Source organism: Oncorhynchus nerka, linkage group LG17 (genome assembly GCF_034236695.1).
Source record: "Oncorhynchus nerka isolate Pitt River linkage group LG17, Oner_Uvic_2.0, whole genome shotgun sequence".
Taxonomy (NCBI): domain Eukaryota; kingdom Metazoa; phylum Chordata; class Actinopteri; order Salmoniformes; family Salmonidae; genus Oncorhynchus; species Oncorhynchus nerka.
The window spans coordinates 16817327-16838073 of NC_088412.1; the positions used below are offsets into that span (position 1 = coordinate 16817327).

At 41.6% G+C, this 20747-nt stretch overlaps 1 protein-coding gene across 4 annotated transcripts in view; it reads left to right on the forward strand.

Moving 5' to 3' along the window:
* The first annotated feature begins 1386 nt into the window (after positions 1–1386).
* pot1 (protection of telomeres 1 homolog) overlaps positions 1387–20747 on the forward strand; it is a 50480-nt gene continuing 31119 nt past the window's right edge. For 3 of the 4 annotated variants that reach the window (XM_029685841.2, XM_029685844.2, XM_029685843.2), the window contains exons 1-4: positions 1387–1486; positions 18670–18865; positions 20019–20152; positions 20520–20592. In XM_029685841.2, coding sequence (XP_029541701.2) covers positions 20033–20152; positions 20520–20592 — 193 coding nt within the window. In that variant the 5' untranslated portion in view covers positions 1387–1486; positions 18670–18865; positions 20019–20032. The remainder of the gene's footprint in view (positions 1487–18669; positions 18866–20018; positions 20153–20519; positions 20593–20747) is intronic. The other variant, XM_029685842.2, reaches the window with a different exon arrangement.

The following is a 20747-nucleotide window of genomic DNA, read 5'->3' on the forward strand; positions in this document are numbered from 1 at the left end:
GTGCATTTATTTATTATTTGTCTGAATGAGAGCCAGTCAGCCTGAGTATGCAAGTGCTGAGCCTTTTGTCAAATGCAATTATTGAGGTGTAGTAACTCCGTAAGATCACGGTCGAACCAGGGGCTGAACCTGTTTTTAATTATAATTGTCTTTATGGGGGCGTGTTTGTTTGTTCGACAGAGGGGATCAAGCTGATTCTATCCCATTTTACAGAGGACAGTTCGTGAAGGAAGGCTTGCTCATTGAAGTTTTTTAGCAAGCGTCTATGACAAATCAGGACATGTCGTTTCACTGAGCAGCTATTACGAACACAGGCTGTAAAACAGTGATCACTAAAGTCATTACAGAAAACACCAGACTGTTACCTATCAGGATCATTTGTGAGGATAACATTGAGGAGAGTAGACTTTTCTGGGTGTTTGGAGTCATACCTTGTGGGATTGGTAATAATCTGATAAAGATTTAGGGAGTCCCATTGCTTTAGGACTTGGTCATGTGGTTTAAGCATGTCACCTAGCTGGACACATTCAGGCTTAGTGTAAGGGGCCTGGAGAGAGCTTAGGGCAGGTAGGGTACAGGTCGGTGCTGATGGAGGACTATAGCACCCAGCAACAGTCAACAAAGAGTTATTTGAAAGTTTAATGCTTAAAACCAGCAAATCAAATTCTTTGGAGACAGACTTGGTGGAGACAACCGAGCACTGAAGGTGTTCCTTGGTAAAGATTGTCACTCCCCCACCTTTAGAAGATCTGTCTTGCCAAAAAAGGTTATAACCAGAAAGGTTAACATCAGTATTCAAAACACTCTGCCTTAACCACGTCTCAGTAATGACCAACACATCTGTATTGGAGCTGTGTACCCACACTTTCAATTGATCCATTTTAGGTAATAAGCTTCTAGTGTTAACGTGCAGAAAATATAGCCTCGTTATTGTCATGTAATTTAATTTATCTATTTTTTTACTTTAGTTTATTTTGTATATATATTTTTAACTCTATTTATTGAACTGCATTGTTGGTTAAGGGCTTAAGTAAGTAAGCATTTCATGGTAAGGTCTACCTGTTGTATTCGGCGTAAGTGAGAAATACAATTGTATTTGCGATAGAAATTACTTGAAACCCTGCACAAGATTCTCTGGAAGCATGTCTGACTGTTTGCACGCAAGCAAAGAGCATCTGTATTCAGTTATTTTTTTATTGAACCTGGGAAACATATGTTAACATTGTCAAGGTAATTTAAATAGATAATAAACAAATGTGAAATAAACAATTAGAAATTAACAGTAAACATTACACAAACCGTTGAAAATATATATTATACTGACTTTGCCTTTCCCTCTTTGACTGAGGTGAACGCGGCCCTCCATATGCCGTACGCATGCGCAGAAAGATGACGTCGATATCTGTCATACTGGTAGTTGGTTCCTCAATAGTTAAAAACAAGAGGGAAATTCAAGGAATCAGTCCGTGCTGCATGTAAACTCAAAGTAAGTTGACAAACTTTGACTTTCATTTAGTCATTGCCTCAACATAATTTATATTGGTGTCCTCGTCTGTCATGTATGAGGAAAATGGACTTGCTTTGGATCCTTGCAAGACTTATCTTGTTGTCTACTGCTAGCTATCGTGCATGCTAACGTTAGCTGTGAAGAAGCTGGCTATCTCACCGACCAACGTTAGCTAGTGAACAGTCAAACTTTTCGTATGGTCAGAATATGGATACCTTTCTAGTTACTTAATATCTAAATTAGGAAATGTAGCTAATCAGATTGAGGCATAACGTAGCGTCATATCTACTAGCAATTGTTTTAGAAAGTTACTATACCTAGCCATTTTAGCCAAGTAGCTCTGGTCCATCGCACAACAACAGCAAGTTGTCTTTGTTTCCCCCCGATTTTGTTTAGTGACTATCTTCAGTATGCTTTCATAACCGCAACATAGTAAAAATGTTGTTAAAGTCCTGAAAAAGTGTTGTGTGCGCAGGATGTCGTTTCTAAAAATAAAAAAAAAAGCATTTTAGCTCTCCATGCGTGTGCATCCGACGCATGCGCGTGGACCAGAGCGTTAGAGCTAGCAAGTGAGCGGCGAACTGAAGCCAGCTACTGTCTTTAGCTAGCGAACTTGTTTGACTGTTCATTTATGAACGTGTTAGCTAGACCGAATTTAAGTTAACTAACTAGTCCAAAACATGTCAACTTCATGGTTTTATTGTCACATTGACAAGTACAGTGAAACGCTCAACCCATCAGTGCAGTAATCAATATCAGAATAGTATATCTAATATTTAATAAAGAAAATAGAGGAAGCTACAAACCGGGTCAGTGCCAATACCAAATTTACAATGAGCAGGGATACTGGTGTAGTTTGAGGTAGATGTACATATAGGCGAGGGATTAGGAGAAAGTGACTGGTAGCAGGATGAATAATACTTGTAAAATGCATAAGTGGTGTGTGCCAGGGATTTGCTCTCGAGTGGCGCAGCGGTCTAAGTAACTGCATCTCAGTGCTAGAGGCGTCTCTACAGACCCTGGTTCGATTCCACGGTGTATCACAACTGGCCATGATTGGGAGTCACAAATGGCGGCGCACAATTGGCTCAGCGTCGTCCGTGTTAGGGTTTGGCCGGGGTAGGTCGTCATTGTAAATAAGAATTTGTTTAACTGACTTGCCTAGTTGAATAAAGGTTACAAAAAAAAAAATCTAATGTGCCAAGATGACTTTCTGTTTAAATGTAATGGAATAAGTTCCCAGTCAACTTACAAAGTCACTAAAGCAGCTAAATTACTATGTAGCGCTACACTGTGGGCCCCAATGCAGGCATAATTACCATTTAAGGGAACTGTAATTCCACTGTGTAATTGGTCCCCATTGGGTGGCTGTATGGTGGTACAGAGACAAACGAATAATGATTAAGAATATTAAATAGCAGACTAGTTCCAGTGATCAAGACTGCACATAGACAAAATAATTTAATCAAGTAAAAAAATGTTGCGCTATTAATCATAAATCACTGTAATTATACGGTCCTAACAGCTGTGGTTTTCCATCCTGAATTATAAGTTACTTTATTCACCTTTAGTTTTTCTTTGTAAATATATTGCTTAAACGGGATCAAACCCTGTCGATCTGTGGTGACCAGCCCTGTTCCTGGACACCTACAGGGTGTGGAGGTTTTTGTTCCTGGCCAGCACGAACACACACACTCTTAATTAATGAACACCTTGGTTAGGCTACTAGAATCAGCTGTTGTAGTGCTAGGCTGGGACAAATGCTTGCTATTAGTATCAAGGCTGGAGGGACTGTGTAGGACAAGTTTACGGCAAGAAGGTTGAATAGCGTAATGTTTGAAATTGAGCAAATGTGATTTTGAAGAAGAAAAAAACTACTCCACAATCTACAGTAACACTCATGCAAAATATTGGAGCTGTTCGCCATCATCAGCTCTGTGCTTAGATGTCGTGAGATTTGCGTCATCACTCTGTTTCCAGTGCTGTTTTCACAACCTCAAGTGTTTTCTTAATTCTGGTCCTGCATTTGTTTTTAGCCTTGTGTAATCACTTCAGTTAGGTTCGATTTAGAGATACTGGGCCCAGAGTAGAGATGACACAGAAAGGGACAACAAATACCAAGGACCTATAGGGAGGCAACCGACGAGGCCTTTGTTTTGCCCCCTCTATTAGGGATGGGTATGGAATATGTTTTTCCAGGTACGACTGAGTGCAACAGAGCATGATAATGATAGAATGCATTTTATAGGTCTTAACACGCTTTTACATTGTAATTGACTGCATCCACCATCAGAACATAGACTAACTTTTACTTCTCCTTAACCCACTTAACTCAAAGCTTGCTAATTTCTTGAAGTGTTTTGAAGCACGGGGTAGATGGTTGTGCTGGAAATTATTACAAATGTCCCACTTCAATGGTGCAGGTCTTGCTAACTATGTTGACATCAGCAACCTCTGGCGTTATGGTACGTCACTGAAATTGGTGCAGGACACTGATTACGCAAATAATACTAAAAAGAAAGCCTATTTGATAGGCCTTTCTCCTAAAGGTAGGCCTACCCTACAGCAGCAGGGGTTTTCAAACCTCTCCTCGGGCTCCCCCAGACATTCCATGTATTTGCACTAGAGGTCAACTGATTAATCGGAATGGCTGATTAATTAGGGCCGATTAATTGCGAACTAATTTGCCAGAATTTTACATAATTATGACATAATATTGAAGGTTGTGGAATGTAACAATAATATTTAGACAGGGATGCCACCCGTTAGATAAAATAGGGAATGTTTCCATATTTTACTGAAATAATAAACGTTTTGTTTTCGAAATGTATAGTTTCCGGATTCGACCATATTAATGACCAAAGGCTCGTATTTCTGTATGTTATTATGTTATAAATAAGTCTATGATTTGTTAGAGCAGTCTTCTCATGAGCGATGGAAGGCAGCAGCAGGCTCGTAAGCATTCATTCAAACAGCACTTTCGTGCATTTTGCCAGCAGCTCTTCGCAAGCACAGCGCTGTTTGACTTCAAGCCCATCAGCCTAATGGCTGGTGTAACCAATGTGAAATGGCTAGCTAGTTAGCGTGGTGCGCGCTAATAGCGTTTCAAACGTCACTCGCTCTGAGACTTGGAGTAGTTATTCCCCTTGCTCAGCAAAGGGCCGCGGCTTTTGTGGAGCGATGGGTAACGCTGCTTCGAGTGTGGCTGTGGTCGATGTGTTCCTGGTTCGAGCCCAGGTAGCGGCGAGGAGAGGGACGGAAGCTATACTGTTACATTGGCAATACTATAGTGGCTATAAGAACATCCAATAGTCAAAGGTATATGAAATACAAATGGTATAGAGAGAAATAGTCCTATAAATACCATATTAACTACAACCTAAAACCTCTTACCTTGGAATATTGTAAAAGGAACCACCAGTTTTCATATGTTCCCATTTTCTTTGCAAGGAACTTAAACGTTAGCTATTTTACATGGCAGATATTGCACTTTTCCTTCTCCAACACTTTGTTTTTGCATTATTTAAACCAAATTGAATGTTTCAATATTTATTTGAGGCTAAATGGATTTTTATTGATGTATTATATTAAGTTAAAATAAGTGTTCATTCAGTATTGTTGTAATTGTCATTATTACAAAAACATTTTTTTTTAAATCGTCCGATTAATCGGTACCAGATTTTTTTGGGTCCTCCAATAATCGGTATCGGCGCTGAAAGATCATAATCGGCTGACCTCTAATTTGAACGATTTTACTGCTAGTAGGGCTTTGACGGTCATTGAATTTTGGATGACGGTTATTGGTCAGCCAAATGATCGCTGTCACCGTAATAGCTATTCGAATAGCACAACAAATAATATCTATATATTTTTTAAGACTCACATTTTCTCTTCTGCTCCTGAACGCATGAGCTGCTGCTGCATAGGCAACCGAAGACTCGTTTGCTACAACATCTTTCTTGTTTCAGCAATGTGCAACAAAGTTTCATCATGTTGTAGAGTCAATGGTAAAGTAGAAACGGACTAAACCACATGAATGCCCGGCCATCCCGTCTTCAGTCAGCTGTTCTTTCCACACACACAAAAAAAAGAATAACAAATTGTTTAAACGGTTATTTTATTTTCATGATGTCTTCAACAATAACTGTTGGCTACAGGGTTATACAGTAATTCATCAATCACATTAATGTTCAAAAAACTGCATTGTCAAAACTCAGACCATAAATAAATCTGTGTTTTTTTTTCAAACCATTTTACCTGTTTCTTTTGAAAGTCAAGTGTTTATTTTTTTCTTCACTAGTGATCATTGGCTTGCAACTATAGTTTTCCTTCACAGAAAATACATTAGTGCTACACATTTGTCAGAAAATAGCTTTGTTTTCATCAGATGAGAACAGAGGTGCAATGATATTTGGCTAGTAGCCACACAAGTAAATGACAAAGCAAGGTCATATTTCTAATGTTTTTCTTGAAGTTAATCTTGGATTTTACCTGATTTAAAGTAGGCTACACCGAGAAAAGTAGCTACACATCAGTCAGAGTGCTGTTTGCTGATAGAATGCCTAGTTCGTGAATTTTCATCCAAGTAGAGAAGTGCAAATGAAGCACAAAATTAGTCTGATGCCGAGCAGAAATTACAAGAAGAAGCATTTTAGGTCTGCGTTTACAAAATGCAGGAAGACATTTCTTATGCTTTTAATCAGGGGACCCCTGGTAATTGTGCCAGCCCTAACTGCTTAGCACACCTTATTTAAATTGTCAACTAATTATCAAGCTCTTCAGGTGAATCTGGTGAGCTAGTCTGGGGGTCCCCAAGGAGAGGTTTGAAAACCACTTCCCTATACTATGAGGTGAAGGTGTCTGTGGGGCTCATCATGTTCATTTAGTAATAAACAGTGTTTAAATTAGGCATAGCCAAAGTAGCACAAGTTAATTTTAGCTGAAGTGTTGCAAGGCTACATTTTAGATCATAGGCTTATTAGCACATGAATAACTTCTATCACCAAGGGCTTTTAAGGTAGTGCCATATTTGTTAAAGGTAGGGCATTACATGTTTAAATTGGCTCTGTAATTTTAACCAATTTCTTTAAAAATCCCTGTTTACTTTTATCTGCTCTATCATTTAGGCTAATAGATTTGTTTTGCTAAATTGCCCACTGCCATTATTTTAGGATCTCGCCTTTCATCGGCAGCTAGAATCAAAGCATACATCTTTGAGAATAATGGTTCAGCTACAGGATCATGTAATGAATTATCACTATGTGAAGAGTATGGAATTAATAAGCCTCTTGTATTTTCTCTTTCTCTCTCTTTCTCTTTCTTTGTAAAAACAAATCCTTCCTTTTGTTTAAATCTCCCTTCGACACTGGGCAGCATTTTCGCGAATGCGCACCGCATCGATTATACACGCTAGATAAACTAGTAATATCATCAACCATGTGTAGTTATAACTAGTGATTATGATTGATTGTTTAAGATGAGTTTAATGCTAGCTAGCAACTTACCTTGGCTTCTTACTGCATTCGCGTAACAGGCAGGCTCCTCGTGAGGCAGGTGGTTGGAGCCTTGCACTAGTTAACCGTAAGGTTGCAAGATTGAATCCCTGAGCTGACAAGGTAAAAATGTGTTATTGTGCCCCTGAACAAGGCAGTTAACCCACCGTTCCTATGCCGTCATTAAAAATAAGAATGTGTTCTTAACTGACTTGCATCGTTAAATCGTTAAAGTTGTGGGGAAAAAATATTGGCAAAATCGGCGTCCAAAAACACAGATTTCCGATTGTTATGAACACGTGAAATCGGCCCTAATTAATCGGCCATTCCGATTAATCGGTCGACCTTTAGCCCCTAACAGAGACTATGTAGGAAACAATATTTATTTGAATCTAATTGGATTAATGCCAGTGACATCTATAGTTTCAGAGCCTTACCTAATAGGAGGGAACATTAACTTGTTTTCAAAGCAGAGAGGTCTTTTCTCCACTTCCTCGAAGTCTATGTAAGTCACATGAAGAAAAGTGGAAGTCCCGGCAGGTGGAATCTGCAATGAACATCGACGAGAAGAACCTTGTGGTTAAGTTCTGGACGGGAAATCTAACTGATGAAGATGTTGACTGCTTCATTGAGAGATACTGCACCATTCTACAGCCAGCTTTAAAGCCTGTAGATAAGTATGGTTTCTGGTACAGAGTGAGGAAGTACAGGGTGAAGTTGAAGAGGGGAAGGACAGGAGAGCTGTTAGAGGTGCTGAACGCAATCACTTTGGGCCCCTACAGTGGTAGGATTTTCTACCCCGGACAGGTCCTGCACTGCTTCATCTGCGGCCTTGCTGACCATCAAGAATGTGCATACATACAGTGCTAGTGCTATGAATCCCTTGGACACAAGGCCAGAGAATGCAAGAACTCCAGTAATGCACTCTATGTGATGAAGATGGCCACTCCTCCTTCGACCAGCCAAGAGAAGACGGGCAGCTTCTAGCGAAGAGCTAGCAGAAGAGGAATGCTAGCAGCAGAAGCCTGAAGGCGAGCAACCCGAGAGGGAAACCAGTTGGCCAACAACCAAAAAGGAGTGACAAAAAAATGGTAAAAATAAGGTACAGTAGGTCTTTTTTTTATAGGTAAGATGGTAACTGGTTAAGAACGAGGAGGGGGTGAATGAAGAGATATTGTTGATATTTCTTGCAATCATTCACATATTCTCTTTTGTATTATGAAATGTAAATGTACTGTATTGATGATTTCCTTTTATACAGTGTCTTCGGAAAGTATTTAGATCCCTTGACATTTTTCACATTTTGTTATGATACAGCCTTATTCTAAAACTGATAACAAAAGACAAATCCTCATCAATTTACACATAATACAACATAAAGACAAAGCAAAAGTAGGTTTGAAGAAATGTTTGCTATTTTATTAAAAATAAAAACTGATATCACATTTACATAAGTATTTACTTAGTACTTTATTTTAGTACCTTTTGCAGCGAATACAGCAGTGAGCCTTCTTGGGTATGCTGCTACAAGCTTGGCAATTCTGTATTTGGGGAGTTTCTCCCATTCTTCTCTGCAGATCCTCTCAATCTCTGTCAAGATGTTTGATCGGGTTCAAGTCCGGGCTCAGCTGGGCCGCTCAAAGACATTCAGAGACTTGTCCCAAAGCTGTGTTGTCTTGGATGTGTGCTTAGGGTCATTTTCCTGTTGGAAGATGAACCTTCACCCCAGTCTGAGGTCCTGAGCGCTCAGGAGCAGGCTTTCGTCAAGGGTCTCTCTGTACTGTGCTCCGGACATCTTTGCCTCGATCCCGACTAGTCTCCCAGTCCCTGCCGCTGAAAAACATCCCCACAGCATGATGCTTCTACCACCATGCTTCACCGTAGGGATGGAGCCAGGTTTCCTCCAGACGGGACGCTTTGCATACAGGCCAAATAGTTCAATGTTGGTTTCATCAGATCAGAGAATCTTCTTTCTCATGGTCTGAGAGTCTTTAGGTGCCTTTTGGCAAACTCCAATCGGGCTGTCGTGCCTTTTACTGAGGAGTGGCTTCCGTCTGGCCACTTTACCATAAAGGCCTGATTGGTGGATGCTGCAGAGATGTTTGTCCTTCTGAAAGGTTCTCCCATCTCCACAGAGGAACTCTGGAGCTCTGTCAGAGTGACCATCAGGTTCTTGGTCACCTCCCCGACCAAGGCCCTTCTCCCCAATTGCTCAGTTTGGCTGGGCGGCCAGCTCTAGGAAGAGTCTTGGTGGTTCCAAACTTCTTCATTTAAGAATGATGTGGGCCACTGTGTTCTTGGGGACCTCCAATGCTGCAGAAATGTTATGGTACCCTTCACCAGGTCTGTGCCTCGACACAATCCTTTTCTCAGAGCTCTACGGACAATTCCTTCAACCTCTTGGCTTGTTTTTGCTCTGACATGCACTGTCAACTGTGGGACCTTTTATATAGACAGGTGTGTGCCTTTCCATATCATGTCCAATCAATTGAATTCACCACAGGTGGAGTCCAAGTTGTAGAAACATCTTAAGGATGATCAATGGAAACACAATGCACCTGACCTCAATTTAGTCTCATTTTAAAGGGGCTGAATACTTAGTGGGGCAAAAAAAGTATTTAGTCAGCCACCAATTGTGCACGTTCTCCCACGTAAAAAGATGAGGCCTGTAATTTTCATCATAGGTACACTTCAACTATGACGGACAAAATGAGGAAAGAAATCCAGAAAATCACATTGAAGGATTTGTAATGAATTAATTTGCAAATTATGGTGGAAAATAAGTATTTGGTCAATAACAAAAGTTTATCTCAATACTTTGTTATATACCCTTTGTTGGCAATGACAGAGGTCAAACGTTTTCTGTAAGTCTTCACAAGGTTTTCACACACGGTTGCTGGTATTTTGGCCCATTCCTCCATAAAGATCTCCTCTAGAGCAGTGATGTTTTGGGGCTGTTGCTGGGCAACACGGACTTTCAACTCCCTCCAAAGATTTTCTATGGGGTTGAGATTTGGAGACTGGCTAGGCCACTCCAGGACCTTAAAATGCTTCTTACGAAGCCACTCCTTCATTGCCCGGGCAGTGTGTTTGGGATCATTGTCATGCTAAAAGACCCAGCCACGTTTCATCTTCAATGCCCTTGCTGATGGAAGGAGGTTTTCACTCAAAATCTCACGATACATGGCCCCATTCATTCTTGCCTTTACACGGATCAGTCATCCTGGTCCCTTTGCAGAAAAACAGCCCCAAAGCATGATGTTTCCACCCCCATGCTTCACAATAGGTATGGTGTTCTTTGGATGCAACTCAGCATTCTTTGTCCTCCAAACACGACGAGTTTAGTTTTTACCAAAAAGTTATATTTTGGTTTCATCTGACCATGTGACATTCTCCCAAACTTCTTCTGGATCATCCAAATGCTCTGTAGCAAAGTTCAGACTGGCCTGGACATGTACTGGCTTAAGCAGGGGGACACGTCTGGCACTGCAGGATTTGAGTCCCTGGCGGCGTAGTGTGTTACTGATGGTAGGCTTTGTTACTTTGGTCCCAGCTCTCTGCAGGTCATTCACTAGGTCCCCCCGTGTGGTTCTGGGATTTTTGCTCACCGTTCTTGTGATCATTTTGACCCCACGGGGTGAGATCTTGCGTGGAGCCCCAGATCGAGGGAGATTATCAGTGGTCTTGTATGTCTTCCATTTCCTAATAATTGCTCCCACAGTTGATTTCTTCAAACCAAGCTGCTTACCTTTTGCAGATTCAGTCTTCCCAGCCTGGTGCAGGTCTACAATTTTGTTTCTGGTGTCCTTTGACAGCTCTTTGGTCTTGGCCATAGTGGAGTTTGGAGTGTGACTGTTTGAGGTTGTGGACAGGTGTCTTTTATAATGATAACTAGTTCATATAGGTGCCATTAATACAGGTACCGAGTGGAGGACAGAGGAGCCTCATAAAGAAGAAGTTACAGGTCTGTGAGAGCCAGAAATCTTGCTTGTTTGTAGGTGACCAAATACTTATTTTTCACCATAATTTGCAAATAAATTCATTAAAAATCCTACAATGTGATATTCTGGATTGTTTTTCTCATTTTGTCTGTCATAGTTGAAGTGTACCTATGATGAAAATTACAGGCTTCTCATCTTTTTAAGTGGGAGAACTTGCACAATTGGTGGCTGACTAAATACTTTTTTTGCCCCACTGTATATGAATAAGGTATTTCTGTTTTTTACTTATAATAAATTTGCAGATTTTTCTAAAAACCTGTTTTTGCTATGTCTTTATGGGGTATTGTGTGTCGATTCCTGGAAAACAATAAATATTTAATCCATTTTAGAATAAGGCTGTAAAGTGAAAAAGTCAAGGGGTCTGAATTCTTTCCGAATGCACTGTTAAAACTAGAGAAATATATAGGAGGAAAATACGTACTTTACATAGACTATTAAATATGGAATAAAGATGATGATGATAATAATAATGAGAGGATGCAAAACTGCTCTGTAATTCATGAAAGAAAATAAACAGATGTTTTTTAAAGATGGTCTTGTGTTTTCTGTCTGCTATCCATTATTCCTTTGTGTCCATTGAAAGGGATTGACCCAGAAGCAAATACCCGGGCCTTAACGGCAAGTGTTTGTGCTAAGATGGTCGCCTAAGTCACAACAGGTGCACAGAAGAGGAATAAACTCCATTTGAAGGAAGAAGAGCAGAGATACAAATGCCTTTGCAGTCTACTGTGAAACCTCAAAAGAAGACTGCAGATAAGGAGAGAAAGATGGCAAAGACGACATTCTGGAAGAACCCTGTCCCATCACACTTCTTACATAAACAGCATAACAGCTGCAGCATCTCTGTCGGAGCCATAATTCCCCATGCACTGTAGAGATACAGGAACACAAAGCTTCCCTTGGCAGTGGGTATCGTTAAGATTTGGACAAGCCCTTTTGAAGACTTATTTCGGTAGCCCCATTCTGTAAGCCTTTATCAAAACCAGATTATGGAAATGTGGAGCAAGCGAAGGGTCCTCCCTTCATCCGCAACATTTTGTTTGACATGTAGCGACGCTTTGTCAGCATTGCCCTGGAGGCATCACTGAATACAGACGTCGCTCTTTGTTCAACATGTTTTTTTTCCTCTATGCTTTTCCTCAATCCCACATTTACACTCTGCAGCAGCAAGACATTTGGTACGGCATATTATTTACATGTTCGTCGTGAATCCCTCCCTGGCAAGATTTGTGGAATCAAGCCGATTTGCACAGGCCTTGGTGGATGAAAGAATTGAAACAAACAAAATCAACTGACTATTCAGCACAAATGTTGAAATATTTGGATGGTTCGGTTGAATTAACAAAACTATCTGCTTTCATACTGGTATCACATTACAAGTCACACTGAAAGGTGTCGTTGCTCCCACAGTTGGCCTAATCTGTAAAATCCCAGTTCAAAGGCGTCAGAACGACACCTCAAATCCAATCCTTTAAACAAAGACGACAATTTTGTGGTGTATCTTTTTTTAGCATTTGATATAGAAATGGGTACCTTGATCTAGATTTTTTTGTTGACATTTTACAGTTTACACCGATTTATTGTGAAACTTGTCAAGTTTTTCTTTTCTTTTTTGTTTTGTTTGGCATTTCTGGGAGTCACAGCCTGATGGGAGTTTCTCTGTGAGGCCTGTCACCTTCAAATGCCACACTCACCAAGATGGGGATTTAAGTCAGGCAGCATAGAGACTCATGCCACTTGGAATTTCAGCTCCTTCTGTGTTTGCGGACCCAGTAGAATGGCACCTGTAGAGTGAAAGGAGAATATGGACCGTCAACACTTGTTTTCAAATTGGATAGCTGGCTAATTTACCAATCTAAAAAAAAGTGACTGTGACTGACATAATGAAAGAAACTGCTGATTCACAACCACATTTCAAACTTGCACCATGTGTATTCTAACTCTCTACAGTAAGCTTTTTTGTTTGTTTTTGGAAATGTATTAGCAGGCCTACAAAGGGGGGCCCTTTGAATAAAAGCCATGGCATCTCATACAGTATCTTCTACTATGACACTCCCTCTACGGATGTTGACTGAGTTAGAAACCCTTCCTATGCTGTTGTGCAGAATTAGCAGTGAACGGACCGACTCATCATTGCCACCTCAGTCTGTCCACAGCCCGATTTCCTCAAGGGCGTGAGGAGAGAACCAAAGGACAAGGGTCTGAGGCAGTGTCTATCTGGCTGGACAGACTGCTAGCCATCCCCCTCTCCACTCACCTGCAGAGAGTCTGACTCAGGAACAGAGTGATGCCGAGTTTTAAATTGGGTCTGTGAGAGAGTGGCCTTGGCTCCGCCGGCGCATAACTAGGCTCTCGCATGCACTCACACTCCCACTGGCAAACTGTTCCCCAGCCGATAAAAGAGCAATGGAAACACCTGCTGTACCGTTTTATCTTCTGTGGGGTTTTTACTCAGCCAAAGGATACATTTTCATACACCTGCAAGAGCATAAAACTGATTAATCTGGCGTTTTGATATTCAGGAAATGAACCTTTTTGTTACAGGCTAATGTTATTGCAATTGGGGTTTGAACAGTAAGGCTTGGAGATATGATCTATTATTAAGAGGAGACTTGAGTATCATAAAGTCAAATGATAATCATTATTGTTTTAAATAAAATTGTGATTTAAAAAAAGTATACCAGTTTTGTTTAAGGACCAACAAATTGACAGCTGTGCCATACAGATGGCAAAATAATTGGGAAGAGATTTTCAATGTACCGATTCCATGGAACATGGTTTATGAAGTGACCAAATGACGTAGGATTCAAAACTTAGTGTTTTATTTCTTATACTAAAAGGTAGGGGTGGTATACAGAAGATAGCCCTATCCAAGCACCTATCAAGAGCTACCATCAAGCGCTATGATGATACTGACTCTCATGAGGACCGCCACAGGAAAGGAAGACCCAGAGTTCATTAGAGTTACCAGCCTCAGAAATTGCAGCCCAAATAAATGCTTCAGATTGTTTTTTAAATTATTTATTTTTTCACCTTTATTTAACCAGGTAGGCCAGTTGAGAACAAGTTCTCATTTACAACTGCGACCTGGCCAAGATAAAGCAAAGCAGTGCGACAAAAACAACAGTTACACATGGGATAAACAAACGTATAGTCAATAACACAATAAAAAAATCTGTATACAGTTGTGTGCAAATTAAGTAAGGAGGTAAGGCAATAAATAGGCCAATAGTGGCGAAGTAATTACAATTTAATAATTTACACTTGAGTGATAGATGTGGATGTGCAAGTAAAGATACTGGTGTGCAAAGAGCAGAAAAACAAATATGGGGATGAGGTAGGTAGTTGGTTGGATGGATGGGCTATTTGTACAGCTGCAGCGATCGGTAAGCTGCTCTGACAGCTGACGCGTAAAGTTAGTGAGGAAGATATGTCTCCAACTTCAGTCATTTTTGCAATTCGTTCCAGTCATTGGCAGCAGAGAACTGTAAGGAAAGGCGGCCAAATATGTGTTGGCTTTGGGGATGACAGGTGAAATATACCTGCTGGAGCGCGTGCTACGGGTGGGTGTTGCTATGGTGATCAGTGAGCTGAGAAGGCAGGGCTTGGCGGGTGGGTTGGGCGATGAGTATGTAGTGAGGACCAGCCAACGAGAGCATACAGGTCGCAGTGGTGGGTTGTATATGGGGCTTTGGTGACAAAACGGATGGCACTGTGATAGACTGCATCCAATTTGCTGAGTAGAGTGTTGGAGGCTATTTTGTAAATGCTGAAGTCAAGGATCGGTAGGATAGTCAGTTTTACGAGGATATGTTAAGCAGCATGAGTGAAGGAGGCTTTGTTGCGAAATAGGAAGCCGATTCCAGATTTAACTTTGGATTGGAGATGCTAGTCTGGGAGGAGAGTTTACAGTCTAGCCAGACACCTAGGTATTTGTAGTAGAGGTCGACCGATTAATCGGAATGGCCGATTAATTGGGGCCGATTTCAGGTTTTCATAACAATCGGAAATCGGTATTTTTGGGCGCCAATTTCCGATTTATTTAAAAATATATATTTTTACATTTATTTTTATACCTTTTATTTAACAAGGCAAGTCAGTTAAGAACACATTCTCAGTTAACTAGTCCAACGCTCTAACCATTGCACTACACGAGTAGCCTGCCTGTTACGCGAATGCAGTAGAAGCCAAGGTAAATTGCTAGCTACCATTAAACTTATCTTATAAAAAACAATCAATCATAATCACTAGTTATAACTACTAATCCAGTTTAGCAGGCAATATTAACCAGGTGAAATTGTGTAATTTCTCTTGCGTTCATTGCACGCAGAGAGAGTCAGGGTATATAGTTTGAGCTGCCTGGCTCATTGAGAACTAATTTGCCTGAATTTTACGTAATTATGACATACATTGAAGGTTGTGTAACAATAATATTTAGACTTAGGGATGCCACCCGTTAGATAAAATACCGAACGGTTCCGTATTTCACTGAAATAATAAACGTTTTGTTTTCGAAATGATAATTTCCGGATTCGATCATATTACTGACCAAAGGCTCGTATTTCTGTGTGTTGTTATAATTAAGTCTGATTTGATAGAGCAGTCTGACTGAGCAGCAGCAGGCCCGTAATCATTCATTCAAACAGCACTTTTGTGCGTTTTGCCAGCAGCTATTCGCAAGCACAGCGCTGTTTATGACTTCAAGCCTATCAGCCTAATGGCTGGTGTAACCAATGTGAAATGGCTAGCTAGTTAGCTGGGTGTGCGCTAATACTGTTTCATACTTCACTCGCTTTTAGATTTGGAGTAGTTATTCCCCTTGTGCTGCAAGGGCCGCGGCTTTTGTGGAGCGATGGGTAACGATGCTTCAAGTGTGGCTGTTGTCGATGTGTTCCTGGTTCGTGCCCAGGTAGGGGCGAGGAGGGGGACGGAAGCTATACTGTTACACTGGCAATACTATAGTGCCTATAAGAACATCCAATAGTCAAAGGTATATGAAATACAAATGGTATAGAGAGAAATAGTCCTTTAAAACTATATTAACTACAACCTAAAACCTCTTACCTTGGAATATTGAAGTCTCATGTTAAAAGGAACCACCAACTTTCATATGTTCTCATGTTCTGAGCAAGGAACTTAAACGTTAGCTTTTTTTACATGGCACATATTTTACATGGCACACATTTTTACATGGCACATATTACTTTCTTCTCCAACACTTTGTTTTTGGAGCGAGGAGAGGGACTAATCGGTATCGGCTTTTTTGGTCCTCCAATAATCGCTATCGGTATCGGCGCTGAAAAATCATAATCGGTCGACCTCTAGTGCAGAGCTGTTGGCCGGGATTGGGTTAGCCAGGTGGAGAGCATGGCCAGCCATAGAAAAATGCTTATTCAAATTATCGTGGATTTATCAGTGGTGACAGTGCTTCCTAGTCTCAGTGGTGGTCAGCTGGGAGGAGGTACTCTTATTCTCCATAGACTTTAGTTTCCCAAAACCTTTTGGAATTAGTGCTTTCTGTTTGAAAAGCTAGCCTTTGCTTTCGCAAGTGACTGTGTGTATTTGTTCCTGGTATGGATTCCCTGAAAAGTTGCATATCGCGGGGACTATTCAAAGCTAGTGTAGTGCGCCACATGGTGTTTTTGTGCTGGTCAAGAGCAGTCAAGTCTTAAGTGAACCAAGGGCTATATCTGATCTTAGTTCTGCATTTTTTTAATAGGGCATGCTTATTTAAGATGGTGAGGAGAGCAATTTTAAAGAACAACCAGGCATCCTCTACTGATGGGAGGAGGTCGATATCCTTCCAGGATACCTGGGCCAGGTCGATTAGAAAGGCCTGCTCGCAGAAGTGATTCGGGGAGCTCTTGACAGTGATGAGGGGTGGTTGTTTGACTGCAGACCCATAACGGACGCAGGCATGAGGCAATGATCGCTGAGATCCTTGTTGAAAATAGCAGAGGTGTATTTAGAGGGCAGGTTGGTCAGGATGATATCTATGAGGGTGCCCATGTTTACGGATTTGGGGTTGTACCTGTTAGGTTCCTTGATAACTTGTGTGAGATTGAGGGCATCTAGTTTAGATTGTAGGATGGCCGGGGTGTTAAGCATATCCCAATTTAGGTCACTTAGCAGTATGAACTCTGTTGATAGATTGGGGGCAATCAGTTCACATATGGTGTCCAGGGCACAGCTGGGAGTTGAGGGGGGGTCTATAACAAGCAGCAACAGTGCAGGACTTATTTCTGGAGAGATGGATCATTAAAAGTAGAAGCTCGACCTGTTTGGGCATAGACCTGGATAGTGTGACAACTCTGCAGTTCAAGTAACACGCAGGAGACTGCATGAATCAGTCCTTCATGGTCTAATTGCTGCAAAGAAACCACTACTAAAAGACACCAATAAGAACAAGAGACTTGCTTGGGCCTTAGACACGAGCAATGGACATTAGACCGGTGGAAATCTGTCCTTTGGTCTGATGAGCCCAAATTTGAGATTTTTTGTTCCAACCGCTGTGTTTTTGTGAGACACATAATAGGTGAACGGATGACCTCTGCATGTGTAGTTCCCACCATGAAGCATGGAGGAGGTGGTGGTGTGATGGTTTTGGGGGTGCTTTGCTGGTGACGCTGTCAGTGATTTATTTAGAATTCAAGGCGCACTTAACCAGTATTGCTACCACTGCATTCTGCAGCCATACACCATCATATCTGGTTTGCACTATCATTTGTTTTTCAACAGGACAATCACCCAACACACATTCAGGCTGTGTAAGGGCTATTTGACCTAGAAGGAGAGTGATTGAGTGCGGCATCAGATGATCTGGCCTCCACAATCACCCAACGTCAACCCAATTGAGATGGTTTAGAATGAGTTGGAACACAGCGTGAAGGAAAACCAGCCAACAAGTGCTCAGTATATGTGGGAACACGAAGACTGTTGTAAAAGCATTCCAGGTGAAGCTGGTTGAGAGAATGCCAAGAGTGTGCAAAGCTGTCAAGGCAAAGGGTGGCTACTTTGAAGAATCTCAAATATAAAATATATTTAGTTTTAGCAGTTTTTTGGTTACTATTTGATTCCAAATCTGTTGTTTCATAATTTTGATGTCTTCACTATTATTCTACAATGTATACTTTTTTAAATGTATGAATGAGTAGGTATGTCCAAACTTTTTACTGGTAGTGTGTGTGTGTGTGTGTATATGGGGGATTCAAAATTATCCAGACAGTTACATTGATAGAAGCCACAATCTACTTGCAGTATTAAAGATTATCCACCCTCTAAAAATATATATATATATATATATTCTTGAGGCCCTTGATAAATGGCAGAGGCTGTTAGCATGTTTACGCGTTACTAATGTAGCCTAACTATTGGCCAATGATAATTGACACCTGGGAGCTTATCCACTCTCAATATTCAGGTCTTGCTTGGGAGTGTTCAGTTCAGGAGAGCATCATGTCATGTAGTTTATGTCTAATTTGGTCCTCAATATCACTCAGTTGGTCATCCACTACAGAACACTGGAATGTACTAACCTACAAACACATAGTAGCCAGTATTTCTCCCTCATTCTCCAGCGTTATTCAGCCATTTAAACCTCTCCATTAATCATTTGTTTGGCTGAACTTGAATTAGCCTCTTTACTTAACGAGCGCCTTGTGGTTTGAAGGAGCCAGGCAGGGCTGGGGGTTGGCGACTGAGGAACGGGTGAGGCAGCTGTCTCTCCACCGCAGGACCTAGGCCAGAGCGTCTGCCATCTCACTGGGTACAGGCTGGCACCAAGCTCCAGGGCTGTGGGTGGTATTTACAGCTGGTGCGCCTCTACCCCTCCTCAACCCCACTGTGTCGCTGCCGCTGTTCTGAGGGTAAGATGCACACGGAGAGAGCCAGGAGCCAGACTATCCTCTTTTAGTTTTACATGGAGCTGGGAGAGAATGACAGACTGTTCTAGAGAGAGTTGTGACTGAGGGATTATAGATGAAATGGAGATGTTCTTGGTTAAGTCGGAACGTTTTTTCAAAAGTAAACAATTGACAGTTCTAATTACAATGAGCCTCCCAGCAGGCTCACACGTTGTGCCTGTGGCTCCTCCCCCCCCTAGTCGAAATTGGAAGGAAAATCTTTCATTCTGACTGACTAAATGGTTAACTGACTGGCTGCCTCCAAGGCTGGCCATACAATGTAGCACTGTGGGAGTCGGATGCACCAGTCAAATCCCCCCAAAGCAAACAAGTACTCACACTGACAGGTAACAACCTTGCACCTGCTGGGAATGCATCTAAAACACCTCTCCTGTGTCCCTCGCTAAGGCTTTTGTGATATGCCAGCAGCATACCACCCTGCTTCCTACTGCTGGCTTGCCTCTGAAGCTAAGCAGGATTCGTCCTGGTTGGTCCCTTGATGGGGGAGACCAGATGTTGCCTGAAGGGGTGTTGAGGGCCAGTAGGAGGCACTCTTTCCTCTGGTCTAAAATAAAAAAATATCCAAATGCCCCAGGGCAGTGATGTCCTGACTCTCTTTAGTCACTAAATATCCCATTGCACTTGTTAACCCTGGCTAAATTCCCAATCTGGCCCTCATACCATCATGGCCGCCTAATTATCCCCAGCTTCCAATTGGCTCATTTATCTATCCTGTAACTGTTCCCCATGTCATTGCTGTAAATGAGAATGTGTTCTCAGTCAACTGCCTGGGGGAAATAAACATACACCTTTTTGCTTGTTGATGAGTCAGTTGTATTTTGAAGTTTAGTCATTTCATTGTTGGCCTATTATTATTTTTTTGAACAGATGTCTGTTATTTCTGTGACAATAGGCTACATAGTGTATAGCTAGCCCAGCGGTTAAGAGTGTTGGGCCAGTAACCGAGAGGTTGTTTGTTCACCTAGTCGGCTCAGGGATTCGAACCATCTGTCTATGTGCCCTTGAGCAAGGCGCTTAACCCTAATTGCTCCTGTAAGTAGCTCTGGATAAGAGCATCTGCTAATTGACTAAAATGTAAATGTATGTTTTTCATCAGGTATTCTTGAAGTAATGCCTGTCCTTGTGGTCAAGGATGGGCCCGGGCCCGGCACCCAGGTTCCCCCTCAACTCCAGAGGATCCCCATTCCACTCCTCAGCCCTACCTCAGACTGCACTGGCAAGACTGTGAAGGTGTGTCTCAGTCAGGTCAAACCCTTCCGCTCTGCTTCGTTTCTTATATCTCCATAAATCCCCCTCTTCTCCCTTTCTTACATTCTCGATCCTGTCCTCCACTGCCTGCTTTTCTTTTTCACTTTCCTTTCTCTGTCTATTTATCCATGTTCCTCTCTCCACAGTTTATTTATTTACCTTCTTTCAAGTACATTATTGGCAGATGATTGTAAAGCAGACAAAGCAATTAACAACAACCCCCCCCATCCACCATTTTCCTTCTAAGGGAGTTATGTGCTTGTGCTTGTGGACTTGACCGATTTGACACGCATTGATTTGACATGTTTTACCATTCATCTAAAGTTGTATTTTTCTGCTATTCTGCCAGGGGAGAGTAGTTCACAAAGGGCCATTGGTATCCATGGGAGAAGACAACTATGTCCTGAAGACTGTGATTCAAGGTATTGTATATGAGAAAACATTTCGGCCCAGAAGGATGTAGGCCTATACAATGAAGGAGTGACTGCCCAATCATGCATTGGTGGAATTTCCTTGGAGGGCATGTAGCTGGCTGTGTTAGATCTCAGCTGGCTCGATTGTCTCACTCCCACTGTAA